Source organism: Pelecanus crispus, chromosome 8 (assembly GCF_030463565.1).
Source record: "Pelecanus crispus isolate bPelCri1 chromosome 8, bPelCri1.pri, whole genome shotgun sequence".
In the NCBI taxonomy this organism is placed as follows: domain Eukaryota; kingdom Metazoa; phylum Chordata; class Aves; order Pelecaniformes; family Pelecanidae; genus Pelecanus; species Pelecanus crispus.
In genome coordinates this window covers 17,161,993-17,176,712 of record NC_134650.1, presented here as the reverse complement: position 1 = coordinate 17,176,712, position 14,720 = coordinate 17,161,993, and the positions used below count along the sequence as shown (strand labels likewise).

General features: G+C 37.6%; 1 protein-coding gene across 7 annotated transcripts in view; it reads right to left on the bottom strand.

Moving 5' to 3' along the window:
- TENM2 (teneurin transmembrane protein 2) overlaps positions 1-14,720 on the bottom strand; it is a 554,942-nt gene that overhangs the window by 239,385 nt on the left and 300,837 nt on the right. For 3 of the 7 annotated variants that reach the window (XM_075715623.1, XM_075715624.1, XM_075715626.1), the window contains one exon: positions 2,327-2,536. The exons of the other annotated variants lie outside the window; for them this stretch is intronic. In XM_075715623.1, coding sequence (XP_075571738.1) covers positions 2,327-2,536 — 210 coding nt within the window. The remainder of the gene's footprint in view (positions 1-2,326; positions 2,537-14,720) is intronic. 7 annotated transcript variants of the gene reach the window in all.

Sequence of the window (14,720 nt, the reverse complement as noted above, 5' to 3'; positions counted from 1 at the left end):
AGAAACAATGACTATTATTTAAAATGAAACACAAAGAGCTCTTACATCAAATTTTCAGAAGTTGTTCTACTGCAACTTCCTTCACTTAGCTTCATAAGAAAAGCCATGCTGGCTCACTCAGTCTCCAAGAGTGGCTATAAATACCAAGTATCAAGTATTCAAGTATCCTCCAAGTCTCTTTTTTTGGTTCACATTCCCTGACCTTGATTTTCTTCTACTTAGCAATCTTCATTGCATCTCTCTCCCATTTACTTCTCCCATTCCCTTTTAAACCTTTACAAAACTGTTTGATCTACCATATCCTTTAGACAATGTTCTCTGTTTTGTTCTTTATTCCCTTCTTCAGCGGTCAACATTCACCTGTTCCTGAGCTCTGAGATGAAGCTTGCATGCTCCCAACAACTCACTCCTGACTGGTAATGCTCCATCACTACCTGGTGAACCAGAGCTGCTTTTTCTATTAATACCACTTTATGCTTCTCTGCCCTGAATTTCCTCTGCCATTTTATTGCTCTGTTACTTGGTCTCACAAGGTCCTTTTGTGATTCTTGACAGTATGATCTTGTCAGTTACCTTTCTTACCCCACAGCTCGCTGTCTTCTCCAAGTATCTTCATGTCCCATGAAAATTCACTGGGGAGATCCACCTTCTGCTTACAATCTTTCAAATAACTACTAACCATGCAGGAATCTTCCCCCTTACCCTTTATTAGTTTAGTTTCCTGAAAAGCACTTAGTGACAGATTTTTGCTGAGACTCTTTTGAAAATACAAAGACCCTTCATCAACTAGATCACCCTTATTCAGAAATGGCTGACCCCTTCAAAAAACTCTTAAATGTTTCTAGAGGCAGGACTACGTTTCACAGAAGCTATACTGACTCATCAAAGAGAGATCATATCCACTCTTTTTTTGCCATTTCTATGGTTTGTATTGAGTTGCCCATTACAGATTTTGAGGTCTGCAGCTCCCCAGATCCTCCTGAACCTCTTAAAAAAATCTTCAAACTGCTATCATATTTTCCACCCGCAGACCTCAAGTACCAACAAAGCATACTCAATCTCTGAGTTATTATTTCTTTGTGTAATTATATTTTAATGTATCTGAACAGATCATAAAGTTAAAGGATAACTCAGGATGGAATGAACCCCAGGAGGTCCCTAGTCCAGCCTCCTGCCAACCAAGGGCAGCTCTGAGGTCAGACCAAGTAGCTCAGGATTTTAACCAACTTGTTCTTGAAAACCTCTAAGGACAAAGACTGCACAGGCTCTCTGGGCAACCTGTTCCAATCCAATGCTTACGGAAGAAGTTTTACCTTATATTGACTCTGAATCTTGTGTTTCAACTTCTACTCATTGCCTCGCCCTCTCACCACGCACCACCAGCCACTGTTTAAAGGGCATCGTTCAAGTGTAGCGTATGCACCCACAAAGGCCAACAGTTCCACATCACATACTATCTCTGATACTGTTCAGATATGTATTGTTACAGCAAAGACAGACCTTGAGCAGACCAGAAACTGCATGTAAGATATAAATTTATAGCGTTTAGTTAAATAGACAGGAACTGCACAATAGGTATCTATGTTCAAAAAATAAGGCAAAAAATAAGGAGCTACAATAGCCTTTTTTTGTTTTACCTGTATTTCTAAAAAGGGATTGCATCTTCATTTCTCAATTTTTGGCTGTCAAAATGAAAAGTCAGCATCTGTTAATTAAAAAAAAAAAAAGAAAAGAAAGAAAACCCTAACCACTACAGACTGTATGACTGATAGCAGAGTTGCAAATGTTTTAAAACAATGGCCTGAAAGACAAGAATTAATTTACTGCAAAATAGCAGTATATTAGTTAAATGTGACATTGGGAGTATAGAATCAGACAGATTCTGAAACAAGAACAGACATAGAATGGCAGAAGCAACACACATTTTTAGATACAGAACCTCATCACCTACATGAGATATTGGACTAGCCTATGCAGAACAAAGAATCATTGTGTGTACACCTTGCTTTGACAAGATGCATCAAGGAGCAGGAAACCTCCTTGAAAAAATAAATCCCTCTGATGACAAGACTTTAATAATATTGTTTACACTACTTATAACACTCCTAAAATGAAAAAGCTCTCTATAGTAAAATGAAGGAAAAACATAGATGATGTATGGTATTTCCAAAAAAGTTTCCTTGAAACAAAGCAGTAAGATTTTTGTTTGCCTCGTTCCATATATGTTCTCAATTTTGTGGTGATGTAAGAACACATTTGCAAAAAAATGCATAAAACCAGCACAAACATGTCACAAACAAACTCCGTATGTTTGCAATTTTCTTACCACTGCTGGAAGCTTGCTGTGGCCCTGAACACGCTCTTAGCAGGTATGAATTAGGAGAGAACTCCTCATCAGGATTGGTGTCCATGATTTGATGGGACGTATTGCTGTCTAGCAATGGCATCTGGCAGCTAACTGGTGGAGGATTATGAGAACTGGGCAGCTGAGCAGATGGGAGAAGGCTAGACGAGGATGTAGGTGGGATGGGACGACCTGGGAAAGAGGACACAGGGATCAAAGATCAGCAATGAATGTAATGAAAAAAACCAAACAGCCAAGTAATTGCACTGTAACTGTCCATCTTTACATATGACTGCTGCTGCGCAGAGCCACAGAATCTCTCCACTGGTACGAACTTGTCCCTTTGTATCATATTCAAGGCATTGTGAGCAGCTATGTGGTGAACTCATTCCAAAAATCTCTCCACAGCATCAGCTTGTAACTCATCAGGTGAACAGACGCTGGGCAAATGAGAGCAACTGCACACCACTGGATCGGAAGCAGTCCGTTCTGCCAGAGCACTGATACACACAGCAGCCAAACACTGAAAGGCCTCAAGCTGCATTCTCAGATGCTGCAAAATGCGAGTGCATCAGCTACGTATTTTACCGGAAGAATTTTCACAGAAATAGTATTTTTGGCTATATAAGACCAATGAGAAAGGGGACTATAATAAGTTGATTTCTGGAATTACAACATGTGTCTGTAATATCTCTTAAAATAATGGTGGTGGTCTGATTTTTTTTTTTTTTTTTTTTTTTTTTTTTTTACCAGGGAAATTGTTCCAGTACAGGAATCTATTAGAGGCATGTAACAAGAACCGTATGAAGGCTACTTCCAAGCTAAAGTTCTTCCTGTATTGTTGTAGATCTTTCCAAAACCAGACGATGGATGTAACAGGAAGCATCAGGAACAGCAGGACTGAAAGGGAATTATTCCATTTGTAGAGATGGGCTAAGCTGGAATATAGGTTGGAAACTGTAAGCTCTCCTGTCCTTTTCTTCTCATTTCTTTCTGCACTGGTGCTGTAGGGACAGAATTTCCTGCCTAGCTCATCAGACAGATTAATTTCAACTCTGAAACCTGATCCTTAATGTGTACAATACACCTCAGCCCACTGTAACAACATATTTTTGGTCAACTAAACTAATGGTATCAAGTCAACACAAAAAAAACCCCAAAACCCAAACAACCAAACCATTCATACTTATTTATTCTTTGCTTTTGTGAACTGTCCTCTCAGCTTTATATCAATCCTTTCCATCAAATGCACACAGATGAAGACAGGTTTGGGGGTTGGTTTTTTTTTTGCATTGCCTATTAGAATATAACCAGTTGTAGGGATGAGGGGAAGAAGTGAAACACACATACTGATCTCTGCAAGTTTACCTAGTGCATTGGAGAAATTGTTCATGAATAATTTATACATAGGAAAATATGACCTCTGTGATACTGCCAAAGTCTGTGAGGCGAAGAGAGATCTGCTGCATGCTAGCTACAAATGTTAAAACGCAGCAAAACTACATAAAATGGTGCATCCTTATTTCCATCATTCTTAAAGAAACAGTAGCAGAGCAAATATACACTGGCCTTCTCATTAGTTACATCTTCATTTTTGGAATCAAGAACCCTTCACTTTATATGAATTACACTAAGGTTTATACCATTAGGTGATCTTCTAGAGTCACACATCAAATTCCAAAAGAGAAAAACAAAAAAAAAAAGAAAATCAAGAAAATGAAAAAATTCTGGCCATCACATATAAATTATATTTGGGAGCAGCAATCAACCAAAGGTACCCATAGAAACTGGAAAAAAACTTTCACTGCATGGTACCAGCAAATAACATGAACTACTTTCTTACCTTCAAAAAGTTTAAAATAAAATAAATACCTGGAGATAGGCAAGTTACTGTTATGCTTATTTTTTATTATATTTTTAGCACTGGATAAATTGATGATAAGACTAAATGACCAAGTTATCATATGACAGTTTAAGCTACTCCACAGTAAGCCCCATCTACTGTCTTTTATGCTAGAGGAAATTCAATATGCATTGAATATTTTCATTGTGGACTTGCATTTCTGAGGAAATAATTCTAGTATTGATGAAAGGAATAATGCTGATTATGCTATTCTTATGAAATACTACAGTGAATATCCTAAACATTCAAGGGAAATGATTGAGCAAAACTAGTTTCTAATTATTTCTCTGCAATGTGTTGGAAACAAGTAGAGAGGCTGAGGTTTGACACACCTCAGACAGGAATGTGACACTGTGCCTATTGTGTGCATTTAATTTTCACATACTCTGGCTCTGCTTCAACATTAAGAAGTTAAAAGCAGCAGCTTATAAATTCAAAATCTGCACTCACTGTATCATATGGAAATATTACTGTATTATAAAAATGTTGGATGTGTGAGGTGATGAGATGAAGGGAAAAAGATTTTGCCTTCTGTGTAAACTACATATGGTATTTCAGAGAAATTTAGGTACGTTTTTGCAGAATACATGGAAAGAAATGAAAAAACCCATTAATTCTTTTGCCAGGAAAGCTAATCACATTGTTACCTTCATGAAATAATGCAGCACAAATCCCTGAAGACAAGGTAAAATGTCTAATTACTACACCTCTGTTTGTAGCTTAGAGGAAACAGAAGGTATCAAGTTGTTAAACACTGCATTATTTTGGTGGGAAGTTGGCTCTTGAGGAAGATTTGTCCATAAGCACACGTTAATTGAAAAACATAGATGTCTGTGAGCCATAGAACCTCTTGCTAATCTGTCCTGTGGTTCGATTTCCTAATAAGCTGCCAAATTTGATTAAAACTTTTCTTGTGGTTGGGGCATTCTTGATCTTTCTGTCAAATTGATTTTTGACATCTACTAGACATTAAACTCCCACTACAGCCTTTCCCTCTACAGTAGTACAGCTCTAGTAGAGTTGCTTCTCTCTGCCTAGCTTTCCACCCCGACTCCCCAAAACACATAGGAATACCTTAAGACACCAACCTTTTGTAAAATTTGGTGAGAAGCGAGTTGAAAAATTACTGAAGAGGAACAGGGAGAGATACTATTAAGCTTTGTTGCCTTAGGAAATGAAGGTAACTATCTAAGGGGTAACTATCTGCAGTGCCACAGTTGAAAGAATGGTTGTGAAACTACCAAAGAGAATTGAACATATGCAGTTAGGCTATAAAGAGCATGATAAATGCAATTTATTTGTTACTATATACTCTTAAGTTAGAAATAATGGGGTCGATTCATACTGTTGAATACTAATATCTCGGTCAAGTAAGTTCAATGTATTATTGTACCATTTAAAACAACAGACTAAGCTTTACAGGTTTTATAAACCTGAGCTTCTTGCCAGACCCATTCATGTGTCTGCAGATAACAGTCATATTTTGAAACTCCCCATCTCTTGAAATGATTCTAAATTTCCATCACTTCTGAATGGGACTTGCAATACCCTACAGTATTATAAAACATACTGTGATGTATGGTAACATCAGTATTCTATTACAGTGCTATTTTCAAAAGTTAAATCCATAATGTAAACAGAAGTTCATACAATTTGCATCTGCTCTTCATATAGTAATATGATAAAGCTTCTATGAATAAGATTTTTATCTAGTTGTGCATTGACAGAAACCCTATGTAATAGATACTTACTTCTATTGACAGCAATAATGTAATTGTGTAACATACCCAAAGAAACATAAACCAGATACAAATGCTAGAAAGAAACCAAAGTCTAAAAGCTGATATATTACAATTTCAATAGTAAAAGTTAATATTAGTTTTTCTTCAAATATCTGTTCATATGCATGTTCATACTGCATATATTAATGCATGGCAAATACTCATACAGATACTGAATACAGTATTCGTAAGGCATTTTTAAAAAAAGGCAAGCAGACAAGAACAAAAAACCCTTTTCCTTGTCCCCCCCATTAATTTCTCCTGTCATTTATCTTATCTTACTACTTAGAGTGAAGGAAAAAACTCGATAACTCTCCTTCTGGAGGCCATTCTGATTTGGGATAGCTTTGGGCTTCCATGCCACATGGCACCTCATTCTGCAAGGGCCTTTTTTACCCTCTTATCACTTATATTCCCTTTTTTCCCCTCAGATTATAGAGCAGACAGCATAGACTTATTATTTCCATTTTTTCTTTTTAACAGAGTCATATCTTTTTTCATCAGCCCAGGAACTTTTAGGAAACCATTCCTCAATTACTGCTACACTTTAAGTCCCTAAGGCTTAAAATCTGTAGTAGAATCAACATTCAAAAATGGTGCTACACTTGCAGCTGGTAATGATGCCACAGTTCCACAACCATCTTCAGGAAGACGTCCACAAAAGCTGAGTATGCAGGTCAGACACAGATGTGAGGAATTCCTTTATTCTCCTTGTTAAGGACAGCTTCACAGCCAGACAGAGGTTGAGTAAGGCACAAGCTTACCACTGTGAATTGCCATGTGTGGTCATGGTAGAACACGGCAATGGGGCGACAGAACAGACTATCTCAAGCCCAGCCACAAGACAGCTAAGAGTTCTGTTCTTCTTAATCACAGTAACACATTTGGGAAAGAGATACTCAAGTTGCTGTTAGCCGAAAAGACCAAAATCCATCACGGGGGGTGGGGGGGGCAGGGTGGGGTGGGGGTGTAAAGGACTGCCTGCAATCACTCCTAGCATTAATATACATAAATAAAAGACACAATCAAAGAAGAAAAGCAGGCTGCTTATCAGTTACTGAAGGATTTTTGTGATGTGCTTTACATACTTCTCCTTCTTCCTCCTCCTGCAAAGGACCTATGGAGTTTTGTGGGTTCATAAAGCCCATGTGTGTGTGCAACCCTGGCCTCTACGTTCCACCAAGGTGCATGACAGGAAGCAGGGAACAAACACGACAGACATAACTGAAATTTAAGGATTTTGACACATGAGCAGTCACTGTGTAAATATACATTACAAAAATACATCTTGAAGAGCTGTTAAGTAACCTTTCAGCTAACTGTACTATAGTATTATTACCTAACAACATATAAGAGACAAATTTATATATATTTTTATATAAATATTTATATCTTTAAATAAATTTGCCCCCACACATTTAGATAGATACACATAATCTCCAAAACTGATTATTTTAAGAGGTCTAAAGCCATTTTCCCATTAACTTTGTCGTGTGGATGATCACAACTTGTTTGTTGCCATCCCACACTCCTATGTTATCCGCTTCAATGTAAAAACTTTAGAAAAGATCTGAATCCCAGAGGTGGTAAATACAGATCCCAAAGCTTATTGTACCTGCAATGGAATTCTTAAGCTCTTCCCATCAGGAGAATCTCACTCCTAAGGTTAGCACATGTGTAGCAAAAACCTGTGTTGATTGTTCAACCCCATGCATTTTCAGCATATCACACTGAGAATTTCATATACCTAAACAGCGTATCTTCATTGATAAATTACATTTATGAAGGCATCTTCCTATGTGTAGAGGCTTTTATAAGCAAAATCAAGTTTCAATAGCTTTAAACAGCTAGTAATCTTCATAATCAAGAGGTTTTGATATAACTGTTTTGTACTTCTCTAAGTTAGGCTACCTGCTATTCATGCAGGAAATACACACAAATGATCTGTAATAACTGCAGTTAGTCACATATATTCCTATCAATAAAGTCACTTATGTCTTTGTTCTACAGCTCTGGCCATAAGGACCAGGACTCAAATAGAAAATATATACACAAGTCAAAAACTCACTGTGCAATCCTCGGCACATTAGATTGCAGAAAGAAGGGAAGCTTTAAGATAACTGTTCTTTTTAAAGCAACTGTTTGGAAGATGTAGTAGCATTCAAGTATTAATGCAGGAAGCTAGGGAAGGAAAAAGTGAAAGGAGAGAAGTTGTTTCTACATAACTGATGGCATCATAACAGAAACTGTAAAACGTTTAATCGGCAATTCAGATTTTGACGTTTACTGATTGAAGCTGATATTCATGGTACACCAATACAAAGTATAGAACCCTATATAAAGTAATCGCACAAAATTATGTTAGTGACTTTAAATGATGGACAGTATTAGGAGCAGTTGCCGCGTTGCTCATATTTACTAAAATTATACAAGGAAGGCGATATCTCGTAATGGCATTGGCTGGACATTAACTAGAGATGATAAGAGAGAAGGACCAGATGCCCCCCTCCTTTTCTCCCTTACTTCAGGAAAAAGAGCTGGAAAGCCAAATGGAACCAATACAAGGAACAGAGCCAAGACCCTGCTGTCAGGGGCAACCCCCCGCCAGCCCCGCTCCTACGGCACAGACACGTTCGCACTACATCTCCAAGTCAGCCTGACTGAAGCACCTACATTGTCAGCAATGTTAAGTTCACTTCAAAGAGTGAGAAACGTTGCTAAATGTGTCAGGAAACAACTTGATAACCTAAGATGCATGTTTCTGCAGCACAAAGCACTGTAAATTAAGCAGGCGGCTGATGAAGGTGAAAGTTTCCTGAGGTATAGCACATTCAGCAGACTCTCCTATTCCTCCCCAGAATAATTGCTTTCTGCAAGAAAAAACTGTCTTTCAAATGTTTGTGCAAAGCACGTCTTGCCAACGGGCTGGGCACTCTCAAGCAGAATCATATTTAATAAATTAAATATATATTGTCATAACTGGCATAAGGAATATAAGTATTTGGTATTTGATGAAATTACTACAGTTAACTGACAACAGGAAGAATCACCCCTTTTCTGTACAGTAACAGCATCTATTATTGTGGGAGCTAAAATGGCATTTGTACTTCAGTGCACCCGAGGCCAGCGTGGAGCCCCAGCAGGCAAAGCTTTTCTCAGGGGAGAAAGTCATTTTCCCCCAGAGCTAAGCAGCCCAGCTCTCAGGAGAAAGACAAGACTTCACACCACCTAACAGTTACCTCATCTGGCAAGTAGCAGTGCTAATTTATCTGTAAAGAGGACTCAGTTAACCCTTCATTCACCAGACTGCATTTCAAGTTGACAAGACAAAACGAAAGCCCAAAATGAAGTACGCAAGAAAAAGAGGGAAAGAAATCTGACAATTTGTGATCATTTTCTTCAGCATCAAGTTGCTTTCTGTTGCCTAAACTCCTGTTGTGTTATTTTCTCTAAGGCAAACAAGCTTCAAAACAGCAAAATCAGAAAGATATAAATCAGGGTTTGGATGATAGAGAGTTATCACTGAGGAAAGGTACTTCCAGTGCTTCTGAAGCTCCTATCTCTCCGAAAGCAACAAATGAAAAAAGCCAGCCAAGCTAAGAAAAGTGTTTTCACAGAGCCTATTTCACAAGAGTCAAAGGGGGAAAAAGCATGAGGCTGATACTCCTGCACAGACCTGTTTATTGATGTTTTTAGGTATTTCTCTGCATCGAAAAGGATAGTCAGAGCAACTAAGGATGAAGATACCATCATACCATACCAGGGAAAGATAGAAGGTGGCTTTGAAACAATTAAAAGAGAATGCCAAAAAAGAGATCTAGACACAGTAAGTCATCGTCTGTGATTTACATAACAATGAACCAGCAAAGACAAATCAGTACTATGGGTTTGTATCTTTCCCATTTAACAAAATGAAAAACACCCTACCTGCCTTGCTTAGTTTTTTCAAAACTTTTGTTATGCAAAAAAGCATAAAATCAAGCAATAGCATGAACAGAGTGAAGATAATAAAAAAATAATAATGCTTCTGTAACTACGGTAGAGGTAAGAACATGCCCAAAAAGGCAATTTCTACCAATGTATAAGAAAGATTTTATCTTTGGCTAGTAGCTCCTCTGAGAGCAGAACAGCAGAGACCTGCATGGCACACAGAGAGCCCGGTTATGCCTTTTTCACCAACACTTCGTAGATTCTGCTCTGCCGAGTAAGAAACGGTGGAGCCACGTGTGGAGTGAGATGTCTATGTCTACAACTATGTCTTTGCAGATTGCATGTATGATGGGTTGGCTACTGCCCACTCTGCTCCCTGAGGCTGCCTGAAGCTATGTTCCTTCAGAAGGACTTCACTTGGGCTCCTGAAGCCCTGAGACATTTCTTTTTTTTTTTTTTTTTTCTGGTGGGTTTTTCATTTCAAGCTGGCAGAAACATTGAAAGGCTCATGTTGCGGTTCTCCAGAGCTGAGGCACAGCTCCATCCCATCATCAACACACGAACCCCTGTTGCATTCAAGGTGAGTGAAAGCATATATGTTGGCAAGATCTCCAAAGACAATACTGAAACCAAACTTAGTGCAACCAACATCCATTTCCTCCCCTCTTAAGCAGGCAATGGAACTAACTCTTCTCTCAACTACACCTAGAGCTTTTTCTGTGAGACATCAAAAAGCAGAATCAACTCTAAGGGGACAAAAGCCCTCAGGAAAAGGGCACTGAAGAAATTAACACATACCTGCCAAAATCTCTACCTCCTTTATGAAAATATGAAACACAGTAACATAGGATGATCTGATACAGCATCAAATATAGTTTTGAAAGAGTCTTAAATTCACATTGTACAAGCAAAATAGTGCATTTCTTTAGAAAACATAATCCTAGAAATCATGATCTTACCTGTGTAGGTATAGCATTTTAATAGTCTAGAAGTTAAAATGTTGTTTAAATAAAATTATCCTAAAACTCAAGGCTATTTCTTCTTATGTACATGTTATAATTTATATTTACATTTCCAAGCAGTCCTATGGGGGGGGGGGGGGGGGGGGGGGGAAGCAGGGGTAGAGATGGATGAGAGGAAACGGCCTCAAGCCGCGTCAGGGGAGGTTTAGATTGGATATTAGGAAAAATTTCTTTACGGAAAGAGTAGTCAAGCATTGGAACAGGCTGCCCAGAGAGGTGGTGGAGTCACCATCCCTGGGAGCGTTCAAAAAATGGGTAGACGTGGCACTCTGTGACATGGTTTAGTGGGCATGGTGGTGTTGGGTTGACGGTTGGACTGATGATCTTCGAGATCCTTTCCAACCTTAATGATTCCTAGTTTTTACTTTCATTAAAAAATAATCCAGCCAGCAAGCCAGGAAACATGAAATTAATGATTACTCTACCCTTAATTGGTTTAGTGGTGGACTTGGTAGTGTTAGGTTAATGGTTGGACTGGATGATCTTAAAGGTCTTTTCCAACCTAAACCATTCTATGATTCTATAAATCAAGAAAATCCCAAACAAAACAAAATAATCCTAGATTCTTCATGACAGTAATGCATGAAGAAAACTTTTAAAATGGCAACCAGTTTCTGTTACAAAAAAAAAAAAAAAGAAAAAAGTCCAACGTTAAAATATATTCATATTTAGTATGTACCTCTTCCTTGTCCTCTGAAGTAGAACCATTTACTGCACACCCAGGAATACAGTTTGGGAACTGTAGATAATACAAAAGGGACAAATAAAGAAGAACCAGAAAGTCTTGGCCTCTATTTTTTATTATAGATGCATTCGACAAGATTTTTCAAGTTTTGTTATATTCCTTAAACCATTTGACCTCTGTATGTGGTTAATATTTCCTGAAGTACCGCGCATGTGTAATCCTTGAATATGAAAAGCACTGTACCAATGCAAGATACTATCATTACTAAAATCTATGCAGAAGAATAAGACTAACTTGGAAATCAATCACTTCTCATCTGACTTTCAATGTTAAAGTTAAATTAATTTTCCTAAGCAATCAATCTACAAAATATATCAGTTTTATGGAATTTGGATATTAAAAATAAGTAGACAGTCATGACTTAAAAATTATCTAAACCAATTCAGTATGTAAAGGAGTAATTTGCTGCTGTCAAAACCTAATGTCACTTAATTCTTGTCTTGTTAAATCATCTGATGCCCCTTTCTTTTTTAGTTAAACAAAGATAAATAATAAAAACAATCTACAGCTAGAAGATGTTAGGGGTTTGCAGCTGTTCAATGTCTTTTGGGTAGATTAGATTCTGTAATGAGAAGTTATAAGCCTCATTTTATAAAAGCTGTTGCTGTCTTGGGAAAAACATCGGTGAATAAGATTATAAAACTCTTTTCCTTTATGAACCTATTACACGAGCAAGCTGATTACTTGGCATATGTTTGATACCTTCATAGCTGGAAAACAGTAATTTGTTTCAATGATTTTTTCCCATCACTCATAAAGACAAAATGTCTTCTCTAATCTTACCGTACCTCTGATTTAGCCAGTAAAATCAGAGCAAGAAGAAACAGACAAATCCACATGAGCATAACTCACATGAACTTGCATTAACTTTAACTTCCCTAAAAAGGTTCTGCCGAACTAACTATAACTAACATTCAATTATAACAACTCATCAACTGCCTGTTCCTTGTGGGACAAAAATAACATTCTAAGTTTAGGAATGTACTTTGAAGAAACTTATTGAAAGATTCACAACCACCATCACATGTGACTGAATTTTCACCTTCATAGTAACTTAATAACATGTGCAGCTTTTAAAAATAGGGAAGAACAAAAATTTCTTATCAATCTTATCAGCCAAGCATTCATGCCAAAGAATTCCACTAATGAAAGGGTTGTAATTAGGCCCTAGGTAGGTAATTACCAGGCACCCTAAGAAATCCACCTCCTTAGATAAATCTACAAGCACTTGGACTGATCTTTATTGTAGTGACACAGCAAGTTCAGACTATGCTGTGCTAAAAACTTATTTCCACTATCCAACCACCTCCTGTTCACCTTCACCTTATTTCATTGAAATTCTAAATACTGTTAAACAACCACTCATGCCATCTCCACTACATATCCTCCTGAATGATGTTGGCTTTATTTCTATTAGACAAATTTATTTCCAGGAACGTTGCCACACTTAGTAACTCAAGTGCCTGGAGTCACTAATAGGTGGGAAAAATAACACTATCTTGAACAAACACAAGAAAACTCCGACCTGTGTTTATTTAACAAATTCTGTGGAAGTCATACATAGGTAGTACTGACTGGTGGGAGTTGGGTAATGGTTAGAGCGTTTGTGTTAACTCTTTGCAACCTACTAAAAAAGCAGCTCTAATTTCTGGTGAACAAATGTGAAATGAACACAAGGCTTCACATGATCAGTATTACGTAAATGGTTAAATAATCTAAATAATATGCTTAAACTCTGCTCTATCATACAGTGCAGTGTCAGTGCTATATTCTGGCTAATTCTGCTTCAGGTTATTAAAGTCTACTTTTCTCAGTCACACCTACAGTTTGAATCCAGTGTTCCCATTTGCTTTCTAAATGCATGTAGAATGCAATTCTGAATTGGTGCTGAACATCTGCTGTGATACACTCTAGAGATGTTTGTATTTTAGTGCTGGGAGATACTAAGGTGCAGTAAGAAAAGCATCAGTATGATGGGAATTAATCTCCATTACTCTTGATACTGATACTTACATTTACATGATATTATCTTGATATTTGCATTTTTCTTGCTTCATCTGGTTTCTTCTCTCAAGATGCAATCTTGCATTTCTTACGCAACCCGTATTGACATTAGCAGAAGTTTTGGGTGTACAAGGAAACTAAAGGCTTGACTTTTCAGTGATGTATGTCACTGTTGGGATTTTCCAAAGCACAAAAGTGCTTAAGCATTTAACTTTCCTGTGTCTTACTGCATCTTCAGACAGCTAAACATCTTTTTTTCGTAAACATTTAACAAGTGCTACAAATGTTTAAGACTGTTACGATATTTTTCACTGAACATTTGTGTGCCCTGACAAGAAGTTATCGGGCCCCATAACAGATCCTGCTTCAAGAATGAACATTCCACCATTTAATAGTAAACCACCGCAGAATCTCAACTCCATATAAGTCAATACAAATTGTACTTTTGCCTTCACCCTAGAGTCCTAAAAAGCTTTTGCACAGAGAGAAGCTTCCTCAGTCTTTTCCTGACTGGAATACCAGGCTGCTGCTATTCATTCAGTTCAGGATGGTCCACTGTGCTCAGATCTAGATATACAGCTTGGAGCTAAAGTGCAGTTCAAAATCAAAGGGGGAAATGAAATACTGTCACTAACATGGAGCTAGGCCTATTTAGCCCTTTAAAAATCTCTCTGATGTCTGGTAGAGTTGACTATTCCCTGAAGAAGACATGGAGTACAGAAAGCATCCAAATACAGGATTATGGACAAAACTACCAAACCACTTGCAAATGAGCAATTTAAGTGCACTCCCAGTATTAAAAAAGGTTTGAAATATTTCCATCTTTGTAAAGTTGATTTCCATTTCAGAGTTTGGGAAGTAGACTCAAATAAAGAAACAGAATATAAATTATGGAAGCAAGGACAATATAATTTGCTGTTTGTGGGCCCCACCTTCTACGAACACTGGAATCTACTCACCATCTTTACATGAAAGCTGAAAAACGTTGATT